Source organism: Pseudochaenichthys georgianus, chromosome 3 (genome assembly GCF_902827115.2).
Source record: "Pseudochaenichthys georgianus chromosome 3, fPseGeo1.2, whole genome shotgun sequence".
NCBI lineage: Eukaryota > Metazoa > Chordata > Actinopteri > Perciformes > Channichthyidae > Pseudochaenichthys > Pseudochaenichthys georgianus.
Window position 1 is genome coordinate 6,945,534 of NC_047505.1, and position 24,714 is coordinate 6,970,247.

Here is a 24,714-nt window from a genome sequence, read left to right on the forward strand (position 1 = left end):
GAGCGCACAGCTCGAGATACCAGCGAGCCGTTTCCCATCAAGCATTTCGCTTCCGCAGCTCGTGGAGAGCAACTGTGCCAACTCGCCTCGCTCTTAAGGCTGCGGGCGTCTTTGTCCCGCGAGATTTCAAAGTCTCATGTGGGCGAGCCTCCAGAGCAAGTCGGACAAAATGACTAACCATCATGCAACGCACTAGCAAGACGTTGATCGCAAATGCGCAGGTCTTGCTTGTCTCAAACAAGCCTATTATCTTTTTCAAAGCCACACCCCCACATATGTCACATGTCTGAAAAGCCCAGGGTGTCCTCTGTGGAGTACAGGACTTAATGCTGTGGCATGTATAACCTCATAGTTATGGACCAAACCAAATGTCAAAAAGGACTAAATGAATGGGTGGGTCTCAGGAGGATCTATAGTGCATTGAATACAAATGCCATGAAGTGAATACAGGAATTTACAATAAATGTCTGAAGGCTGCAGACAGTTCATCTCGCATTTATTTGCATTTAGTTGAACCAAAAACAGACACAAATCGCAGGGACAGACAGATCGGTTATACATGCATAAACACTCACACATGTTGTGAAATGTGCTTTGACACAATGTTATAATAGATATTAGCACAACTTGCAGTGTTTGATTCATGCTGTAACTACAACATGACACACAAGGCAGGGGACATGTCATGGGGGACGCCGGGGAGGGGCTTCACATGTGACATCATCTTATAAGAGATTCAAGAGGGAAAACACACAGCTAACACTAGCTCCGCAGCCCTGTGACAGCAGCTATCACTGAATATCAACACTAACCTACTTACATACAGAGTATTAAGATTTGGTACAAAATAAAATGTGCAGTCTTTGCTCAAAAAGCGAGTCATTTTCCAAGAAAAAGCAACATCTTCTGTGATAAAATGTCTTTGTAGTCTGTATTAGGAGATGTTTTCTCCAAATTCATCGTTTCCACTAAATAATTCAAATGAAGACAATCAGATAAAATACATCACTGTCTTTGTGATAGTCTTAATAGGTGGTCCCCTGTGGGCTGATAAAACCATTTGACACATTAAATGCATTTTCATCGACAACATTTTGATCTAAACGTGATTATACATCACGGGAAAATAAAATAATAATACATTCTATAAGTCTGGGTTAGGGCTTAAATCAGGGGTAGTTTGATATATATACAGCAGGGGGCAGGTTTCGACACATGGGTGAGTTTGGAGTGGACATGTGACTGCTCCTTCCAGAACATTAAAGTGGCATCCAGTCACTCCCCGTGTTATTTTTTGCAGATTGATAAATACAAAACTAAATATATACTATATTATTCAGTCTTTGTGCTGCAAATAGTTGCAGCTTTAGGTAAATGCCAATTCATTCAAAGCTTTAAATAAGGCAAGATAATAAAATATAAACAGTGTTGCCTTTCCATTGGTACAATCTGCTTTGTACTGATCTGCTGATGGAAATCTGAAATAAGTCAGAATAGTTGAGGGAGTTCCTGAAGTAGGCTGGGAGAATGTAAGGCAGTAAATCAGTCACTTCGCTTAAAAACTGTCACTGTGGTGTGAGCAAACCCTGCCGCTGCTTTTAAGGGTCCTTAAGAAGCTCAAAATCCCTACTGTAGCCAGATGCAGAGTCCCCTTAATTACCTATTATGCAAAATGCACTTTTTTTAATGTATTTTATACATAAATATGTGTCCCCGGTGTGTAAGGAGACTCACAAAGTGTCAGAAAATAAAACCCTCTCTTTTCCTCCTTACCCACATCTCTAAAAACTGGGGTACAACGGAGCTGATCCAGATTTGATGCGGTAATGACGTAATATCGGAAATGTGGGCTGGCTTTACGTTGAACTCCTGGCAACGTTCTGCCCCAACCTATCGTCCCCTATCAGAAACGTCGCTGTATCAGAAACAATGCGCTACGTGTTTTGGAAGTAATATGGTCTGTGTTTACATTAGCAAGCATCGCCAACACTCAGCTGTACTGGAGAGAGTATGTGTAAAGACGCCTGATATAAAAGGTTCTGTCCTTGTGGTGAACCCGCAAGAGAGGAAGCGTTTGAGCTCCATACTGTTTCAGAAACAATCCTTGAGTTTCTGCTGGTAGGCAGCCTTCTCTTCACAGAGCTCACTGCTTGCATGCGAGCGCTCCAAAGGGGCGTGGCCAGCAGCAGCTCGGTTACTTTTAAAGGGCCAGACCCAGAATCAGCACTTTAGTAACAGGGCTGAAATAGAGGGGTATGAGGCATGCTACAATGGGTGATCTGTTTGGTATTTTGAGCAAAACACATTTTGTATAGATATGGTCAATAATATATTGTTCAAATATAGCATAATAGGTGAGCTTTAAGTAATGAGCCCATAGTGCTATCAGTGTTGTTCCATTCACCAATCAAATTTGTTTCAAGATGCAGTTTTCTGATTTTATATAAGAACACGATGGACATATTTGTACCACTACACGTGACTTTAAACATTGAAATCCATCTTCAGTGCACAACTTTAAATGTAGTAAATGTAACATTTCCGCAAATAAAATGTCTATAAAAAAGACTAGTTCTACGTAACATACTTTGCTTAGTTGTGTACATACAATATGCAAAATGTTTTCAACCATTTTCAAATATACAGAAGTCCTTAACCGTTTTCTTTAAGTCATCTCTAATGGTGTTTCCCCTTTGCAAATGCGGTCATAAATGGATTTTGTGCCAGATCTTCTTGAGATTTTGTTTGTTATAACTATATATATTTATACCTAATGAAGAATTTAGTTTAAGGGACATTTGGAACTTAGAAGCAGTTAGCTTCTGACCCTCATTGTAGAGAGGACACCTCTGCTGATAATTTGGCTCATGGTAAAAACCTTCTAAACGATGACCAATCTTAACTGGAAGCAGACTGCAAACAAAAAGTGGATATAGCAACCATGAAGTGACCCATTGGCTAGTGACACATAATAAGGAAGCTTTTTTGTCTTTAATATAAAAGCTGCATTCAAGTCCCGTGAGAAAGGTGGCCACAAAGGTGGCATGGTGTTGGAGCCTCAACTGTAGCACTTTCGGCCATCTGGTTTCTTGGCCTCATCATCTTGGAGAGAGAGGGTGAAGTATAGGGATGGGTATCGTTAGGATGTTATCGATACCGATACTGCTTATCGATACCGGTATTTTTCAATACTCTTATCGATACTTTTCAATAATTTGGTGCTCAAAATTATAGACATGATGTGAAGATTAAACAGTCATTTTATTGTAATTTATTTTTATATATTATTTAATGTAACTTTTTCAATGTCATAGCAAGCAGGTATGAGTGTGTTTGATAGTGTGTCTCTGGAAGGGGGGCGGTAATTAGGGGCAGTTTATAAATCCATGTAAACATGACCATTATTCAGTTAAAACGAGACGCTGCGTGCGCACCTCCTAAACCGGAAGCTCCCGTCAGCTAACCATTATAATCCGTTTATTATTTATAATTGTAATGATGGATTATCAGTAATCATTTTAAAGTTACACAGAGACATTGGATTAACCGTTTGTATGCCCTTGATCACAAAACAGCAAAGGTAAGACATCATTATCATCATGGCTATGTAAAGTGAAGTTGTTTACTTGCTCTTTCCTGGCTGCTAGTTCAGTGAGTTTTGGTCGTACAGTTACACCAATGGAATCTCAGCTTTCATGTGATATGTTATTTGTGCAGATAAAATGATAAAATGACGTAGAAAAGATCGCTTTTGCCAGTTATGTGCTAAAATAGCCGTTAGCCCGTTTCGCTAAGTGTTGATTTAGACTCTTGGTGTTGGACTTCTGTTCCGTGTGGGTCAAATGGTTAATATCGTCTGTTAGCTGAGTTTCTTCCCGTTAAGTGGGTATGCATCATTAATAGGTTGTTAAATGTTAAGAAGCCTTGAGACGCTGTTTCTAGCAAGACGTTGCGTCTGCCCCCGGGAGTCTCACAATAATAAGAGCGCTGTTAGGAGAGATGACGAGTGGCATTCACAGTGGCCAATCAGAGTGGTAATCAAACCGGATACGTCACACGGGATGAGGGTTCCCAACCAACCAGAATTGTTTAAACTAAGGAAGTAGCGTAATTCATATACCGATAGCAGCACCGTTTGTCCAGCGGCTTAACGGTATACCAATACCGTCCAATCAGGTACCGGTACTGACTTAGTACCAGTTCTCGATACCCATCCCTAGTGAAGTATAATAAAACCAAATACTGAAGAAGAAACATTTCAGGCAATCAAACCGTTACTATTAACTTCCATGTGCTCAAAATCATTTACAAAATAAACATCATGCTATTTGGAGCTAGTGATTGAGATAACTCACTAGAAAAGTATTTACTGTGGTATTTCATTGAGTGAAATTCATTTTCCTAGAGACTTCTATACAAGTGGACCCTCCTGGATATTAGGGATTCACATCCGCAAGGTTTTTCAGGAGAAAATGAGTGCAGTGGCGGCAATGGTGGTTAAGACAACAACTCCCATGATTACGCACTACTTCACTATGCTAACAAACTCTGTATTTTTAGCAACGTAAGTATTCATTGGCGCCCTGTTAATGAAAGCAGGTAAGTTAACATGAATTACAGATCGACCTTGCTAACCAAGCTATCAAACCAGCACAAGCGTTAGCTGGTCATTTAGTGCTTGTCATGCTAACAGTACCTAGCATCGCCGGCCTCCCTCCTCTCCAGCTCCTACAGTACCTCTCCTCCATGGATCATGCAAACCAAAATGGAACATTTGAGGCATGAAACAGTCGTCTACAATCCAATGGCTGATGTCACGGTAACTTCTGTATATTTACTTTGATATTCAGTCTGTGGTTTTCAACTTGTTGTGCTGACAACTTCCATAAGATAATCGCTAAACAATCTATTTATAAAGCTTAAGGAATCATCAAAAACTTGTGTTGAAAATATTTCTCTCGTGGTTATTAGGGCACACCCGAAGTATATCATCTCAGCGAGAGGAGCGTGACGTCACTTTGTGTTTATCCTCTAAATCTAGCCAAATACAGCTTTTCGACTCCAGTTCATTGGACTTGACTTGTGCTTCCAGGAATAATGCCACTGAGCACTGTTTGACAGTTTGTACATAGTCAAAAAAAAAAAAGTAACAATGAGCAAAATGGTGCTCGTACAAAACAAGAGTACAAATTGATGACACAGAAGTTCTTCCAAAACCTTCTGGTGTTCATCTCAATAAACAAAACACATGTGCTAGACCATGTTGCGCATTAAAAACAGTACATCAATACAATCTTGCATTTGTCTATAACTCTGCAAAGAAACGGGGTAAAAGGCCTTGGCAGGAGAAAGGACTTCCTGTTGTGTTGGGAGGGACTTCTTCTCAGCAGGGCCATTTGGACGGAGGCTGTCTTTCATATAAAAGCTGCATTCAAGTCCCGTGAGAAAGGTGGCAGTTATGAACCTACTGCTCAAAGATATTCATATTAAGTTGCAGGTTGGGTTTGGTTTGGACATCCTGAATGAAGACCCCATTGACAAGGACTTTTCCCAGAGTCAAGTGAACTAATGGCTTGTTCCCTTCAAACACAGTTTGCGATTCTAAATCCTACGAGTATTGTTGGCTAGATGTATGCCCGATGTATGGCTTGCTCTTTACATGGGAACAGATAAAAGAGGCAAACAATTAGTTCTACTGCTAACACGTTAACGTTTGAACTGCAGGTTAATTACTGCAAGTATTACCAAACAACATGAACGCAGCAAAGCTTTGCTGATTCCTAAAAACTGATCATGTGTTTCTTAAAGTAGCGTATTTACAGTTTATATATAGGTGCTGGGTTTTCTTGTGGCTGCTTGTGCCTGTTTTCCCACCCGGCTGCGTGCGCGGCGGTTCTGGAGCGCGGCTGCGGGGGGGTCTGCGTCGCAGAGGAGGGGTGGTTGTCCCGCGCTGCAAGCCTCTTGCCCTGCTCCTCCTTCATGAAGAGCTCCACCATGAGAATCTTCTCCTTGTGCATCTGGAGACTGATGTCCTTGGGGATGTCCGGGATCAGCCAGTCCACAAAGTCACTCATGAGCATCACCACGTTCTGCAGGGGGGGGGGCAGAGAGAAGAAATAAAGCATGGAAGCACACAGCCTAGCCGAGTAACATAAAGCCAAGCTAAGTAACTATTGTCCTACTGTTGGTTATTCGTGACATGCTGACACCATGTGTTGTGCCCAGATGGACCTCAAAGAAGGCCCTTTTTCCACTACTGTTTTACTAATCAATAACAAACAAACAAAAGAAGAAACCTGTGTCTCATACATCTTATCTAGAGTTATATTAAACACAGTTTATGGCACATCGTAGTACTGTAATATCTCAGCAGTACAATATAGTGTCTTCCTATTGGCCGTCATTACCGCAGCATTGTGCCTGAAGATCCTCTGCCGTGCCTGGTAGCAGAAGTAGAGGAGACTTGAGCTTAATTAGTAATGTCTTTTAAACAGCTAACGTAAGCCATCATTGGCTACTGGTCAATCCAGAACGAGTTGTATCTCAACTAGTCATGGTTAGGATGAGGATGAGTTTCTTTTCATTTGAAAGAGTCATGTGTGTAGGTTAGCAGCAATGAGGTCCACGACATTAGCTATCCTAGAGTTATTATTGAATACGTTTGATCCAAACTGTTTTGCCTTAAGAACAAGTTAAAAAAGATTTGTCACGATAATTTTTAAAGAATATTATTTCTATTGTAAAGATACATCCTAAACGGGACAGTTTACAGAATAACAATGAACTAGTTGGTGCACCGCAGTGACACACACTCCAAGGTAGACACTGTCTCGTGAAACATCTTCTCAAAAAGCAGATACGTTTTGTTGAGAAGCTGACCATCTGCTAACAGATTGTATAAGTAAATTAAAATCTACAAATACATTTCAGAAAGGAAGTCCAACCAAAACAGAGCAGATGTCAAAAGATATACGCCAGGGACAACTGGTTTGATTTGCTGTAGGTTAGAAATGTAAATAAGGCATAGCTATTAGGCATGATAACAAATAGCGAGTTATTGTTTTATTTTAAATGGACAGTCTCCTTGTTTGGAGACATTTTTTAAATGAATCAAGTTAAAATAAAAATCAAGCTAATTCAAATGAGCTGAAGGGAAGCCTGTTCCCTTTGAAGACCTTCCACATTAAAGTCTGCAGAGAATCTGTCACACCACTCGCTCACACACCTCATCAAACATGGATGAGTTGTTTGCACGTTTGCTTTCTTTACCCACATCAAATACGAATGGTTAAAGTAAGTGACTGTGTGAAAGCATGTTGAAGCATACGGTGTGTGTGATATTAATATCTGTGTGTTGTTCCAAACCTGAAAGACAACAACGAAGGCGAGGCGAGCGGCCAGAACCGCCCAGAACTCTTTGGAGAGTTCATACTGTGAGCTGGAGGAGGGAGGCTCTCTGTAGTCCTTATACCTGGACACAGACACATCTTTATTAAGAAATGCAATGTACATGTTCCATGTGATGCTTGTCCATCTAACCTGTTCCCCTTAAAGACATGGAGATCATCAAGAGGAGGACAAGGGACAGAAATACAGGCGACGGTGCTGTTTAACAGTACAGGGTTTTACTGTATAACAGTTCTAGTTTAGGAGGTCAGGCCATGAGAATAAGACTTTGAAAATGTCCTCCGGAGAATGGGAGGAGTTTTAGTATTGTTTGAATTTTGAATGATGAACCACCAGGACACCAATAGGGCTGTAGTGTCACAAAAAATGTGCAAGTTGCACATGAAGCCAAAATGGCAAGTTCAAGTAGAAAATTCCCAGGATGTTCCGGCGATCTTTCACATCCATGGACCCCAAAGGTCATCCGCCCTTCAGCTTTCCTCAATCCCCCTTCCAGGCTGCTCAGTGATGTCTGATCTTGACTCCGTCGTGTGAATGGAGGAGGGAAATAACTGTTAGCGCTTTTTAAAAGGTCACCTATTGCAAAATCCACTTTTTCATGTCTTTCATCAATAAATATGTTTCCCTGATAAGAGATTGGGAAAATATTCTCTCTCTTTTTGTCCTGATCCATCTATATAGAAACCTAGCTGATCAGATTTTGGCCACTTTGTGATGTCACAATGTTCTTTGGGTTGTGCAACCATTATAACCAACCAAGGTAAGCCCCGCCCACCTTATCACCTGGATCTCCTCCTCGAGCACCATTGTGTTTTTAGTAACCAATCATCTCAGTGGGGCGTGGCCCGCAGCCGCTCATTAGCATTTAAAGTTACAGACACAGAATCAGCACTTTTGGAACAGGGCTGAAACAGAGGGGTTTAGGGGATGCTACAATGATCTGTTTGGTGTTTCAGTCAAACACTTCAGAGACATGTTCTGTACATATCTGAGAACTGTAATATATTGTTGAAAAAGAGTATAATAGGGAACCTTTAAGACGATTAAAAAATGTGTACTTCAAAGACAAATCATACGCTGATTTACTGATGTGTGTTTTCCAATGAGAACAATTCTCTCTGGGCTCAATGGAATCAAATGACTGAGCTGTTATTTCATATTTCCCCTTTTGGCTTCAAAACCCTGTGTTGTATACTTCCTCTGGGCTTGGCAGAGATGCCAACGCTACGGATACAGAACCCTCTGAAACACTGACCAATCAGAGTAGAATGGGCTTAAAGGTCCATGTCATGCTTTTCCGGTTATGACCCGTCCCCTTGTGTGTGATGAAGGTTGTTCTGCATGTAGACGGTCTGCAGAGTCACAGACCCTCAAAGTACACCCTTTAGCGAGTACAACTCTAACACAGAGAAGACCTGCCTGCTGCCCCAGAACGCCTCGGTGGAGATTTCTCTTTTTCTTCCTGGGTACAGTGACGTATTTGGGTATAGTGCCGTAACGGCTCTGCGGATTGGTCCAAATGCTACGTCCGCGGAGCCGTCACACACACTCAATCTTTTCTCAGCTGCAGCTCTGCCGATTGTTCCGCCTGAGATGGCGGGACGCGGCGAGGCTGTGTGTGTGCTCACACACAAACTCCCAGCCAGGCAGCGGGCGTGTGTGTGAGCTCGGGCTGGGTGTCGCTGTCTCGCAGACGGCCACTGGGCTCACAGGGAGGGGGGGGGGCAGGAGCTCCAACAAGCCGTTTAGGACAGAGAGTGAATACACACACTATACAGAGATGCTGTGAGAAACCAATGTGAGTGTGGAACATTGAACAGTATAAATACATTCTAGACCTCAACAATGGAATTATGATCATTGGAAATGGCCATGACACGGGACCTTTAAAGAAACAGGCGCCAAAACGGAACATTTCAAACCAAGGGTGAATATAGATATATATGCTATACAGTATATGTATATATATATATGTATGAGATAAATAATGTGTTTTTTGATCAAATCAATACGTGTGAAAAATACTAGAATGAACGTTCAAATGTGTCCAATAAATCTCCTTTAAATATATCACTTTTGGTGAAGTGGTCCTGGATATAAAGTGAAATGTTACCTGCATATTTCTACTTTGTAGCCCAGGTGCATTGGCTGGAGAGGGGCTGTGCCGGGCTGGAAGTCGCTGACGTTGAAGTACGACAGGGTGTGGTTGACGAAGCCGTGCATGGTGCCGTCCAGGCTGTACATGTACTGGTACACCAGCCGAGGGATGAAGTCCGAGGTGAAGGAGATGACAAAGGCCTGGGGGCAGAGAACTGCTAATCAGCGCATCCCCTTAATGTGTCTGTTATTTTGAATACAGACGAAGAAAATCTCCATAATCTGACATTTTATTCTTCAGACATGTTTTTGAAGTACAACAGTGCAGTGATGGTAAAGGACTTACATTTACGATGACTGCTACCTTGCTGAGGCCTCTCAAGAGGTTGTACCAGATGCCTGCAGAAAGACAGAAGGTCTGCCATTAAGCTGGGACATGCACACACAGACCTTAGAGGGGGCTTCAGCTCCTGCAGACTGGCCTCCTCAGGCTTTTTCAGAAGGTCAATTGGTATTCAATAGTGTTGACAATGTTACTAAGCATCATCTGCTCTACACTCAGACTCACACATGCCATGAGGCCCAATGCCTTTGTTTAATCTGCTTTGACACTTCCCCTAACTCCCTCATCCTATTGGAACATGCTTCCAGCTGAGCTGAGACTGACGTTCATCCCATGGTGCAACTAAATGGAATTGAAGCAACTCATACGTTTGACTACTTATTTTTGTTATTATTAATTTGAATGAATTAAGCTGTTTGGAAGCCCTCAGTGCATGAAGGGTGTTTAAGGGTTTCCCTCCAATTCTACACCACTGAAAAAAAGAAATGCTATTTCTGATCATTTTATTATTGCTACAATATGTTTGTTCAAGAGTTTGGTAAAGCTAGAGCAGACAATGAATAAACACTATTTAGCCTAAAGACAAAACCTGCAGAAGAAGTCCACCCAGGACTCAGGAACAACTACAACCATTGTATCTGGTATGATATGTATTTAACATTGATGCTCTGCCCGTTGATTTTACATTCATTTAGCTAGGTGGAGCCAAAATGAGTGCAGCACCTAAGCATTATAATGGTAGGTAAACCCTGAGAGAAGGTGCTGGTATTTATATGTTGATGTTGGCTTATAGATGTCTTAGTAAAATAACTAAGACATCTAGTTATTTGGTGTTTCATGTAAATTATAAAATGTTTTTATTCTTTGTTTGTGATAATGCATAATGCACAGCAATCTGGGTGGGTAGATTTGTTCTTGGATTATTATGAATTCATTCTCTATAAAATAAGACTTTATATCATAATATTACAATTTATTTTTGAACTATTCCACATTCATTTGTGTTTTCCCAGAGTAAACAGAAATGTTGGAAAATGTGCAGAAAGTTTTGAACATGAGCAGAAATCTTGAAGGAAACCGAGTGTCCCTGAGGGAGACCCCGGAACCCCCTCTTATTCATGTTCCTGCTGTTGTGCAAACGGACAATATGCCCCTTTCCAGGATTTTAATATGTTTTTGACATTATCAAAAAAGTAGTCATTCCAGGTGTACATTATATTATTATTGTAATCAGTTACTACCAGCCACCACTAGATGGCCCCAGTACAGAGTTGGTCAAACTTCCCCATGTTTTGTGTTGTTGCAGTTGAGCACGACCACACTGCAGGTTTGGATTCTCATTTCCTATTGGTGGTCTGAGTCAAATCTATTTGTGAGGTTTATTGTATCACTTATTATGATTGTTTGTTTAAGTTAAGCAGTTTGTTTTGTTTTAAGACAATTAACAAATAAAAGGTAACTATCATTATTATTATTAGCATTTAAAAGTTAAAATGTTCTGGATGTCTGGCACATTTAAGGGTAGTCTAAGAATATTTGCTTTCACAGTGACATGTTAACACCTTCATTTTTAAGACTGCTAATCATTTTGGTTATAAATCAATATTGACATGCCTTTATGTGTACATGTCCTTCTAGTTTTTATTGTGATTGAACCTCTCGTCTCCTCCTGCACAGGCTGTTCTCCTGGATTTTCTTACAATAAAATAAAGTTGATATAGGGGGGCACCTACCAATGTCTTTGGCCTTGGCTGCAATCGGCCTGCGCAGCTCCATGACAAACTTCTTGGCATCCAGGCGGATCTCAATGATGTTATTCAGGAGAGCGAAGAGAGGAGCCAGAGGGAAGGAGGCCACGAAAAGAGTTACCATCCCAAACTGGATGACTGAAGACACAGAACAGGGGAGACATGAGCAGGAGTTACTGAATTGTCACACTGGCTTCTGCTACTGACCTGGACTCCTGGACGTTAACAGTGTAGTATTGGAACGCTATACTGTTCAACTACGTTTGGGTGGAATGTGTCAGGTCCAAAAGATGCTTGGATGTGCCATTGCCCCTATACTACAAATGATATATTTATAAATTAAATAAATAAATACATTAAAAAAACTTCGTTAATATAGGAAAATTGGTCAATTAAGATCCAGATGCTAAATTACTAAAATCCTTTAATATGTTAAAAAATATATGTGTAAAATCAACAAACACAAAAAGTGTGTAGTAGGGTGTAAGATGATGTAAAGTGGATGTAAGATGATATTATCCCAGCTTCTGGTAGACATTGCTACATTGGATCATGCTCAAAAGGGATATGTTGCCATTACAGGCAAATGACATAAACCTTTATCGTGATTTAGATCGCACATTTCTCTGTACTTGAAAATTATATGAACAGTTGGAATAAAGTACATAGACAACTCAACAAAGTATATCATTTAGATGTAGATTTAGACCTTTTATTGCAAAAATGTACATATTATTTCAACTAAGCGTGTAAGGATGACACAGCACACACACTGTATCTCCAATAAAGCCCCCAAATATACCTTTAAAATCAATATAAAAATCTCTATATCACAATGTATTTAATATAACCAAAGCCATTTTATTCTTTTTTTTTTATCAGAAGCACATACTTATGATGTAATGATGTCATCACATTCCACGCTTCTTAATTCTGGGCGGAGCTAAATGCTTTTGGAATATGATGACAGCACAAAGGCAGTTCCAGGGATGTCATGGTAACAATTCTAGGCTTTGAACGTTTGAATATACTCTGACTGACATACTCAGATACACACATTTTCCAGTAACAGTAGACCCGTACGTTACTTTAACAAACCCGTACTTCAGACTGCTGCTTCTACTATATTATATTCCGTGGTATAAAAAGTAGAGGAAGTCTGAACACAAAATGTCTCAGGAGTCCAGCAGGGATGAGACCACCCTCCAGGGAAGTGAAACCCTGGAGGGACAAAATAGTCTGTCCCACAAGGTTTTGTCTCTAAGTATGGAGACAGGAGCCATCAACCAACAGAATGCTGGCTTGAGTGTGCAAATAATTGAGCTTAGCACTCAGCTTGTGAACAGTCAAGATTTTAAAAAGCTGTTGAAAGACCTACAGAAAGAGAAGAAAGCAGCAAAAGATTTCAGTAGAAATCTTGAAAGGCAAGTGGAGGAATTCCGCATCAAACTCCAGACTCAAACAGCCTTGCAGGAAAAATGTAGGGCTGTTGAGGAGGAGAAGCAAAAACTCCTCCAGGAAAATTGGCTGCTGCAGAGTGAAATCGTGGAGATAAACGGGAGATTCACCGACCACGAAAGACTGCGTAGTGAATTTGAGACAATAAAACGTGAAAACACCACAAAGAGCCGGGAAAACGATGCGCTGGAAAGGCAGATTCAGACCACACTCAGGGAAATCCGCAAGAAAGGTGGGAGGAAACAGGAAGACAAACGTAAACGATTGCAGGGGGAGTGTATTAGCGTCACCGAACGCAACACTTCCCTGAAAACACGGGTCCAGGAACTAACCCAAACACTTGCGGATGAAGAAAGTAAAATGGCCGAGTGTGCACGTATGACAGCTGAAAAACCGGCCAAGCTGAGACAAACTGACATCCTCCAACGCAGAGTCCGAGAACTGACAGTGAGACACCGACGCCTGCCGGCCAGCCGTTATGACCAGGTCAAGGCTGAGGCGGATTGCATTTCCAGCGAGCATGAAGCGCTCAGGCAGCAACATCAGTTTCTGGACGCCAGGATCAGAGCGAGGAACGCTTTGGACAGCGAATGTGAGGAGCTGGATATGGAGAAGGACAAAATAAGCGAGGAGAACTATGTCCTCCGCAAAAACATCGAGGTCCTTCTCAATCACAGCAGGTCCAGAAACTATTACGGTGTGTTGGCCAAAAACGAAGCCATCACAGCAGAGAGAGACGCCGGACTCCAACTGAGGGAGAAGCTGAGACGCAAAGTTCAAGAGCTGAACAACGCCAAGGAAGGCGATGGTGCCATGGTGGAGGAGAAGGAGGGAGCCAGCCTGGAGCTCGTCTCTCGGCTCTTTCAGGGGCTGCAGGAGCTGTCTGACCTGTGGAGCCCTCCAGGCACCCAGAGAGGCTTCGACAGCACCCAGGGGTCCTCACACGCCAACGAGTCTTCAGGATGTACGTCCCTGTGAGCTGACCAGAGGGGAGTCTGAGCTCTTTGAGGCTTTACTGTAAGAGAGTAAGGTTTAACTCCGCCCAACTTCCTTCTGTGATCTCAGTCATTGGTTTTCTCCGGGTTAGCTCCGGTTCGCCAACATTTATGATTTCAAATGTTAAAAAAAACTAGAACTTACTTTTTATTTTGATGTGACCTTAAAGAGCCTGTGACAGCATCCCAACAACTGTTGTGCAATGAAATATTGGGCTACTAGTCATCTCGAACCGTCAGTTTAATTTTTTTTTCGGTTTTCACGATTAATTTGCATTTTTACTTTCCTACGGTTTGTGAAATGGCTGAACCGAAAAATCGCGATTTTAAAACATTTCTAGACTCCGCAGATTTGTTTTGCTTTAAGGGACTCCGTAGTAGCTTACTCTCTCACTTTCCAGAACGCGCACAAAACTCAGCCACATTGCCTGTGACTCCCCGATCTGCAGCTCTGCCCGATCTGCTGTTGTTATGCTGTGTTCGTTGTTGAGCATAACAGAGGACTCAGACATTGTACATTACATATATAACTAAACACGCCTTTTCTCCTCCTTATCTCTTTCATGACTTTTCATTTAATATGGTTTTGAACGCTGTAATCAATACTCAAGACAGGAAAAACTTCACGGCTGGTTTCATTTCTGGTAGTTCCGGTTGTTGTCTCATGCTACCCACGTCTGTAAACAAACGTATTCAAATAAACTGTACCTTCATTTAATATTCAGCAATAATAATATCTCGACGTCTATACAGTAGTTGAAATCAGTAGGTTTCGGTGTGCAACACTCCGTGTCATATCGCTACTAAATTCACCTCTATAGTAAATGGTATATTAGCCACATGCTAAATGCTAACCGGAGATGAAGGATTTTCAGAATAAAAGCTTAACAACTGCGCACGAGAACTTCTGGTTTTTCAGTATAAAACAGCATTTAAACTGACGGTATGTTTAAGGTACTTTATGCCATCAAAAACATTGATTTTAATTTATAACACTGTGCGCATGTGCAGAGCTGCAGATCGGGTAGTCACATAGCCTACTACAATCACATTCACCGCTTCACCGACAGAAGTACCATAAAAATGTCCACGAACACAGATGAAGAACTCATTCCTAAAAAAGGTGCTACTTCAGTTGTATGGAAGTGGTTCGGGTACAAGCGGTCATACATAGAACAAACAACTGTTCTGTGTAAGGTCTGTGGAAAGACAACTTCCTAGAAAGTTAAAGGGATGTTATTTTGTTTGAGGGTATTTTTTTATTATTCATTTCATTATCATTATTTATTATTTGTTGTATTTCATTTTACAAGTTTTTTCAGGGATGGCCTACAAGAGATTTTTTTTTCAGTTTGATTTAAAAAAAATCTTTGCACATTAATGACAGCCAAGTGCCGTGGTGCTGTTTTTATTTAATTTTTTTTAATTCTTGAACAACTGATTTGTTCACATAGGCCTAGACTACTTGGTAATCTCATTTATTTTTATTGTGTTAATAAAGAAAATATGTATTTAAATGTTGCCTTGGTCTGGTTTGTTTAGAAAAAAACAGAAAAAAATCGAGGTTTAAATCGAAAATTGTCCATTTTTTTTATTTTTAGGCCAAATCGCCCAGCCCTAAATTGAGTATCCTAAAAAGGGCACAAGAAGTAGAAGTATTGAGCTTGAAGCCGTTTTAATCTCTCAGTTGTATTGGGATAAGCTTCCGACATCCTTCATTAAGTGATATGGATCTTCTTCCTCCTTGGGAATTATGGATCAACGGCTTGATTAGATTAAAAAAGAGCAATTACATGACCGCCGTTTCCATGAGCCAAATTAAAACTTAATTAAACACATGCATGCATGGACATCCCTGGTGCACGTGAAGAATGATACATCCAAGTTTTCCACATGACTGACTGTTACGGTTGAGTGAAGGAAGCAGGACCCAAATGCAGATAACTCGGATTAACCTTTATTTCAAGGATATGAAAATAACTTGAACGAAACAGAACACTCCCCGGTGAACTCAGTCACCAACAGAAGACGAACCAACACTGAACACAGGAAGAGACAAGACTAAATGCAGGGAGGGGTAATCACAGGACGAGAAACAGCCGGGCAGGGGAGGAGAAACACAAGGGCCACAGGTGAACACGATCAGACAACGAGACACACAGGGAAACTAACGACAGGGGAACACACAGGGAGAGGGACCAGACAAGAACCAGAGGAAAACATGACGGGGAGAACAGCAAAACACCCAAACCTACAAACGTGACATAACATGAGAATCGTGACACTGACTGACTGTCCGTGTGCTGCTAAATTATATATTTATACAATTAAAGTCAACACAGTTGACTTCAAAGCGAACATGTACTTGTATTACAGCTCAATGGAATATCTAAGCCTGCTTGTTTCTTATTGTGCTGACACTATATGTGTTTGTTGCACATAGTGTGTGTTTCAAAGTGCTCGCAGCCATTATGCTTGTTAGATTTGACCTTCAAATGGGATGTTCCTGAGTCAGGGTGGGGGGCACCACTCTGACAGCGATGAGGCTGAGAACCTCTGCTGTTAGTCAGCTGCATAATGCATCACTGAGGTGAAGAGCACGATCAGCAAGGATGGAACTACAGACTGCTCCTGTGTCTCGTTCATGTTCAGGAACCATCAAATAACAAAACAAAAAACCTCAAGTTGTATTTTACAAATGACCAAAAAGTCATCACTTCTTAATTGTATCTTATTAGACATGTGTGAAATGTAATAATTAGAATTTCATAAGTTAGGCTAGAAACAGGTTTTGTTAGTCACAGTGAGCTTTTCCTTCTACCACCAACATCCCATCATTTCATCCCTGAGTTCAACCTTTGTGAGCAATTTGAAAGGATTCACGTGTCACGTGACAGACAGACAACCAGAGAACATATACTGTAGCCTCGGGACCAGCAGCTGTCAGCGCGGAGACATAACCAATCCCAACAGAGCATCAGTGTGCATGCCATGTGTGTTCAACGGCCTTGTGTTCAGACTCACTCATCTCCATGTACTCGGGGCTGAGGCCGACGAAGGGACCCAGGATGTGGTCCTTCTCGTGCCGCTGCAGGGTTTTGTTCAGCTCCTCCTCTTGCTTTGAGTCCAACTCTGACTTCCTCCTCCGGAGCAGTTTCTTCAGCTTCCTGTACATACATACAAGTATGGGAACAACACGTTGTTAACGGAGTCTTTTCTTTTGATAAAAAGGACCCATTACATGGATGCTAAACTAATGCAGTCTAATGCAACAGGGTAAACACCTCCCTACATGACGTTTCCTTGGCAATGTGACGTTGCTGCATTGGGGAATCGTTTATTTGTGCCTGCCCTTATTGATATATATGGCTGGACAAAATAAATACCTCTTTGTATAACTCAATGTTGTGAAATAAATTGTTACAACACTGTCAATATCAAAGTCTTTTTTCCAATTGATCCATCTTCATCCTCGTGAAACATGCCACCTGGATTATTGGTGGTTAATTGGTTATGGATGTAATCACCATAGCAACACCATTTGTTTGTGGAGTATGGTTTTTTAACGTCTCAAGGCTCTCATGATAAATCCAGACAAAGGTCATTTTCTCCTGACTATTAGAGAAAATACAAGAGAATGTGGTTTCCCCTTGATGATACAGAACTCTTTCATGGACAGAATGTACGTAGGTCTAAAAATGATATATGTGACACAGTGGAGAACTGTGCTTTTGTTGTACCACGTCATAAAGAAAGGGAACCAAACAAAAAGGAGAATAGGCTTCCATTACAGAGTTCTGTACGGATGAAGCAAGACAGAGAACATGGAAGGCATAATGCTGTCTAGTTCCCAGGTAAGTGCGTCTGAAAACCAGACAGGCCTTTAAATGATTTCTCTCGGGCAAAACTGAGTGGGAGTGCAATATTTGTTCTGGGGCTTGCTGAACCGACGCATTGCGATCTACTGTGTGTGGAAATGTTGTTCACCGTGTTAGCTTCGTGGGAATACATGTTGCAGTGGAAGTCATGTACTCACGGCATGCCTATCTCAAACAGGTTGTTCTGGATGAGCTGCTTGCCCAGCATAGTGATGCACAGCTGGATGCACAGCTCCATGAGGCAGCCTGCATGAGCACACTGCAGAGACAAGGTTCAGGAAGTGAGGTCAGATAGAGGCAAAGAGCATGGGGGGACAGTGGGGAGTTCAAAGTGCAGTCAGGAGAAGCGGACCACAGACAGCCACGTCACGCTGTGTTCCCTTAGTGCCATGAACACACACTTATCTTAGAAGTAGAATGAGAGCAGAACAGAGATTCAAATCAACATTACAACTTGGGCAGGCCAGCTGTAATGTGTATGTGTTCCTTTACTATTGAAACAATCAAAACAGTGTAACTTCCATATAAACTGACTGGTGGCAAGTTTGGACTCACATAAGTGAGGTTTTAACAACTTTAACAAGCAGCTGAGTGGTAACGTTACACAAAGAGAGCCAGATTTAATAAAACATGTAAGTATTATTCTTCATCTACACAACTCGCTTGGGAAAGCACATTTCTGTCGGTAGATAAGTGACGACTTTGGTTGGCACATTTTCTCTAATCATGTTAGCATTAACGCTAAGGCAGACTTAGCTAGCTTGATGATTCCAGCATGATTGAATCGGTTACACAATAATTGCAAAACAGTGCAATAGTGGCTGGTCCCTAACCCCTAGATTCCACCGGGTCCGTCTGCGGCGCGTACGGCTGCGCCACGGTTTTGGTCCGGCCTCCTCCGGCGTCATACCCTACCGGGCGCGTTTCAGAAGCATTTCAGAAGCGGAGCGTCTTGCCTGCCGGCTCGCAGTTTTTGTTGATTTGGGCATATTTCCTGGACAGGCTACTTTGTACAGACAAAGTTAATAATACTTGTAATATCCCAGTTATAAACGACCAGTGGCGTTTTTATATGTACAAAACTATAAAACTTAGATGTCTATAAGCTTCTGCAGTGAGGTTCATGGCTGGTGAGGCACTGGCTCTTCAGGTTTACAAATATTATATTTTGACCTAAATCAAAATACAATATTATTTTCAAAAGCTTTTTTTGTCTGATGCTTCGATTAATTTTAAACAGACAGTTCAACCAAAGGATACCCAAAACATGTAATTCTATCATTTAAATATTTAATTGTTCTCTCTTAGTAAGATCCCATTTTCAATCAAATTGCGGTCTTGACTTGAAGATGAAGTCCATTTGCCTATCCTTCTGGACAAAAATCTCTATTACTTTTTTGTAAAAGTCCTCCTTATGTTCTTGTAGTTTCAAAAGTCTATCGTAAATCTAATCTAATCAATAGATTTATGATTCGAAAAGTAGGGTAGACATGTGGATATTATCCGGCTGAACAAAACGTGCATTTATCTAACAGGTTTGTTTCCCACAGATCTTATTTTGAGCTATTTTCTAAAATCCTATGGAGAAATCTCATTGCTTTTTTGTCGAGGGAAGCCATGCGCAGCTTACTTCCGGGTTTTAGGACGCGTCACTGCAGCTCTCTCGTCTCCTCTTAACACACCACACTTTTCGCGGCACACGTACTTACAGCCAATCAGCTCTGAATGATGTGAGATGACGTATGGTGGGGATGGCAGCTCAATGCCCCTATGGTCATTATTTTTTGCCACACATTAAATAGTATTGTTAAATACTCTGAGCATGCGCAGTGTAGTTTTTACAATCACCATTGACTTAGACAGTCAGAGGGAGGGGCAGGATCAGGTTTTGTCCCACATGGCTCTAAACAGCTCAATAGGCACACACTGTAGACACTAATTAGAAGAACACAGACTAAAACAGCAATGTACAGACGAATCAGATGATTAAACCTGATCTTAAAATATATATTTTTTATTTTTTTGTAATCATTATTTGTAATACTTTCTGCTGACACTAGGTGGGGCTGTGCCCCTAATGACCAGTCGCCACTGTAAACGACATTAATCAAAGATGTGTTGCTGTATTTTAGTGATTAGTCATAATTATTCTATATATATATAATTTACACAGTGCCTGTAAACCGGGGGAGAACGCTGGCATTTATCCTCCTACTTGAAAGACTGCGGAGGGATAGGGTCTGCAACATTAGTTTGTGTGTGGCTGTGCATATATATGCTATATATGCTCTGAACGTTCCACTTCCTGCCTGCCCGACATTACCTTCCGGCTGCGTCATGTCGAAAAATAGACTTCAATCCTATTTCTAGCGGAGCCCAGCGGCAAGACGCTTCTGGGACGCTTCTGACACACATCACCCTCATCCTAGACACATGCACCTTGCAGCGAAAGGAGGAACCTATTGCGGTGAGCACGTTGTAACTTCCGGTTGTTGTTGTCATCTCCGGGTATCCCGTGTGCCTGTTCTGTTGCTGATAGCTTATTAACTTAAACTTAATCGATCGTTTTAAAACTCTTGATCACGACAAGTGCCTGACGTTGTAATCACACGTTACTACAGCTTAAGCACTCACAACTCTCCTTCTCTTAGCGACTGTAACTCCACAGTTGCCTACACTCTTTTCGGGTTTGCTAACGGTAGCTACTTTAGCTTGATAGCTAGCCATGGCTCTTTCCCCACCCTCTGGTGCTATTTCCTGCTCTTCCTGTCTCATGTTTGGTTACTTCCCGGCCTCCTTTACTGGTAAGGATACATGTGTTAAATGTAGTATAGTTGTTAGGTTGGAGGCGGGAATCATAGCCATAGAAGCCCGGCTCCGCATCTTAGAAAGTAACTCAGCTAAAGTAAAGCCCATGTTAGCATGTGCGGACCGGCAAAAGGTACCTCCTCTTAGCCGTCCCCCGGCAACTCCCGAGCAGCAGGGAGACTGGGTGACTATTCAGAAGGGGCATAACGCGAAACCCGCAGGTCCCCACCAACCCGTTCACGTATCTAACAGATATTCCCCACTCAGCGAGACACCCGCTGAGAAGCCAACTCTGGTTATTGGTAGCTCTATTATGAGACACGTGCATTTAGAGACCGAAGCCTCCACAGTCACATGCATTCCGGGGGCCAGAGCGGGCGACGTTGAGGCGCATCTTAAACTGCTGGCTAAAAATAAACATAAATACGGTAGGATTGTTATTCACGTCGGTGGTAATGATGTTCGTTTACGCCAATCAGAATGCACCAAACTTAATGTGGAGTCGGTGTGTAGTTATGCTAAAACAATGTCGGACACCGTAATCTTCTCTGGTCCCCTCCCCAATCTGATCAATGATGACATGTATAGCCGCATGTCATCATTTCAGCGCTGGTTGTCTTGGTGGTGCCCAGCAAACAATGTGGGCTTCGTAAATAATTGGACAGCCTTCTGGGGAAAACCTGGTCTGATTAAGAGAGACGGCATTCATCCTACTTTGGAAGGTGCAGATCTCATTTCGGCAAACATTTCAGGGCTTTGTGGACTTAATCCATGACAAACTGGAGTTGAGACCAGGAGGACGGAGTCGCAGTCTTACACGCTTCTCTGCGCTCTCTCCTAGGCAGTCATCCATAGGAATCCCGAACCCAATAAAATACCCAATATTAGCGGTGTGTGTGTCTGCCCAAGGACAATTTAAGGTAAAACCTAATAGAGGTGTCATACATAATAACCTAATAAAAGTAAATGTAACAACTACTACAGTGCAACAAAACAGGAAGATTAAATGTGGTCTCTTAAACATAAGATCTCTAGCATCTAAAGCAATATTGGTAAATGATTTAATATCAGATTATAATATTGATATATGCTGTCTCACTGAAACTTGGTTGAGACATGAAGAATATGTCAGCATAAATGAGGCCACTCCACCCAGCCATATCAACACTCATATTGCTCGAGGCACGGGCCGAGGAGGTGGAGTTGCAGCAATCTTTGACTCAAGTTTACTTATCAATACTAAACCAAAATTAAATTATACCTCCTTTGAAAGTCTCGTTTTTAGTCTTACGCATCTGACCTGGAAAACTTTGCAGCCAATCTTATTTGTTACAGTGTATCGTGCACCAGGTCCTTATTCAGAATTCTCTGAGTTTTTATCAACTTTGGTTCTTAAAACAGACAAAGTAATTATCGTAGGTGACTTTAATATTCATGTTGACGATGATACAAATAGCCTTACTGTTGCATTTAACTCTACATTAGATTCTGTTGGTTTCTGTCAGAGTGTAAATAAACCAACCCACTGCTATAATCACACTCTCGACCTTGTTCTGACTTATGGTATTGAAATTGAGCAACTATTAGTCGAACCGCATAATCCTGCTCTATCCGACCATTTCTTAGTAACTTTTGAAGTACTATTACTAGACTACAAAGCATTAGTCAAAAGCTCCTGCAGCAGAAACCTATCTGTTAGTGCTATAGCCACATTTAAGGAAGAGATTCCACCAATACTTAACTCGATAGCATGTCTGCATGTAGGGGAGGAAACTTATACAAAATGTACACCCAGTGGCGGCTGGTCATTAGGGGCAGGTGGGGCACAGCCCCACCTAGTGTCAGCAGAAAGTATTAAAATAATGATTACAACAAAATGCAAAAAATTAATTAAAAAATATATAAAATATATTTTAAGATCATGTTTAATCATCTGATTCGTCTGTACATTTCTGTTTTAGTCTGTGCTCTTCTAATTAGTGTCTACAGTGTGTGCCTATTGAGCTGTTTAGAGCCATGTGGGACAAAACCTGATCCTGCCCCTCCCTCTGACTGTCTAAGTGAACGGTGACTGCAAAAACTACACTGCGCATGCTCAGAGTATTTTCCTATTTAATGTGTGTGGCAAAAAATAATGACCATAGGGGCAAAGTGCTGCCATCCCCACCATACGTCATCTCACATCACTCAGAGCTGATTGGCTGTAAGTACGTGTGCCGCGAAAAGTGTGGTGTGTGAAGAGGAGGAGAGAGAGCTGCAGTGAGGCGTCCTAAAACCAGGAAGTAAGCTGCGCATGGCTTCCCTCCAAAAAAGCAACGAGATTTCTCCATAGGATTTTAGAAAATAGCTCAAAATAAGATCTGTGGGAAACGTAGCTGTTAGATAAATGTACGTTTTGTTCAGCCGGATAATATCCACATGTCTACCCTACTTTTATCATTTTCGAATCATAAATCTATTGATTAGATTAGATTTATGACTTTTGAAACTACAAGAAGATAAGGAGGACTTTTACAAAAAAGTAATAGAGATTGTTGTCCAGAAGGATAGGCAAATGGACTTCATCTTCAAGTCAAGGTAAGACTGCAATTTTATTGAAAATGGGATCTTACTAAGAGAGAACAATTCAATATTTAAATGATAAAATTACATTTTTTTGGGTATCCTTCTGTTGAACATCAGTAATTGAAGCATCAGACAAAAAAAGCTTTTGAAAATAATATTATATTTTTATTTAATATAGTTGTAAACCTGAAGAGTCAGTGCCAGCGCCTCACCAGCCATGAACCTCTCTGCAGAAGCTTATATATAGACATCTGAGTTTTTTGTGCCCCACCACTTTTGTACATATAGAAACGCCACTGTGTACACCACCCCAAATTGATCATGTTGTTGATAGTGCTATAGATGCGCTGCGAATAAAATTAGACTATGTTGCTCCTTTGAAAAAGAAGAAAATAAAACAACATAGATTAGCTCCATGGCATAATGCCGAAACCCGCAAAAGTCTAGACAACTTGAAAGGATATGGCGTTCCACTAAACTTGAAGAATCTCGTTTAATTTGGCATATTACTCTCAATGAATATAAGAAAGCACTGCGTAAAGCGAGAGCAGCCTACTACTCTTCATTAATAGATGAGAATAAGAATAATGCAAGATTTCTTTTCAGCACTGTAGCCAGGCTGACAGAGAGCCACAGCTCGATTGAGCCTTCTATTCCCATAACACTCAGTAGTAATGATTTTATGTGCTTTTTTAACGATAAAATTGTTACTCTTAGAAACAAAATTAATGACCTCTTGCCTTTGACCAGTATAGTGTTATCAACAGCTCCCGGAAACGTAATTTCTAATATTACACTAGATAGTAAACTAGAATGCTTTTCAGCCATTAACCTTGAACAATTACATTCAATGATTCTCTCTTCTAAACCATCAACGTGCATGTTAGACCCAATTCCAACTAAGCTGTTGAAGGAAGTTTTTCCATTAATTAGCACTTCTTTATTAAATATTATGAATATGTCTTTATTATCAGGCTATGTTCCACAATCATTCAAAGTAGCAGTGATAAAACCGCTTCTTAAAAAGCACAACCTCGATCCAGAGGTTTTAGCCAACTATAGACCTATTCCTAATCTTCCGTTCCTCTCAAAAATTCTTGAGAAAGCGGTCGCAAAACAGTTGTGTGATTACTTAAAAAACAATGATTTATTTGAAGATTTTCAGTCTGGCTTTAGAACACATCATAGCACAGAGACAGCTCTGGTTAAAGTCACAAATGATATTCTAATAGCCTCAGACAAGGGACTTGTCTCTATTCTTGTTTTGCTCGATCTTAGTGCTGCATTTGATACTATCGACCATGATATCCTATTGCAAAGACTAGAGCACTTAGTTGGCATACAGGGAACTGCTTTAGGCTGGTTTAGGTCCTATCTATCTGAACGCTCTCAGTTTGTACGTGTTAACGATGAAT

The 24,714-nt window shown here is 41.2% G+C and overlaps 1 protein-coding gene across 4 annotated transcripts in view; it reads right to left on the bottom strand.

The window, feature by feature from the left end:
• Window positions 1-479: 479 nt before the first annotated feature.
• The window catches only part of ano1a (anoctamin 1, calcium activated chloride channel a), a 98,748-nt gene continuing 74,513 nt past the window's right edge, over window positions 480-24,714 (bottom strand). For all 4 annotated transcript variants that reach the window (XM_071206120.1, XM_071206122.1, XM_034105966.2 and 1 more), the window contains 7 exons: window positions 18,085-18,185; window positions 17,073-17,215; window positions 11,581-11,733; window positions 9,851-9,903; window positions 9,521-9,705; window positions 7,366-7,471; window positions 480-6,089 (listed from right to left, as the gene is read on the bottom strand). In XM_071206120.1, the coding sequence (XP_071062221.1) occupies window positions 5,817-6,089; window positions 7,366-7,471; window positions 9,521-9,705; window positions 9,851-9,903; window positions 11,581-11,733; window positions 17,073-17,215; window positions 18,085-18,185 (1,014 nt within the window). In that variant the 3' untranslated portion in view covers window positions 480-5,816. The remainder of the gene's footprint in view (window positions 6,090-7,365; window positions 7,472-9,520; window positions 9,706-9,850; window positions 9,904-11,580; window positions 11,734-17,072; window positions 17,216-18,084; window positions 18,186-24,714) is intronic.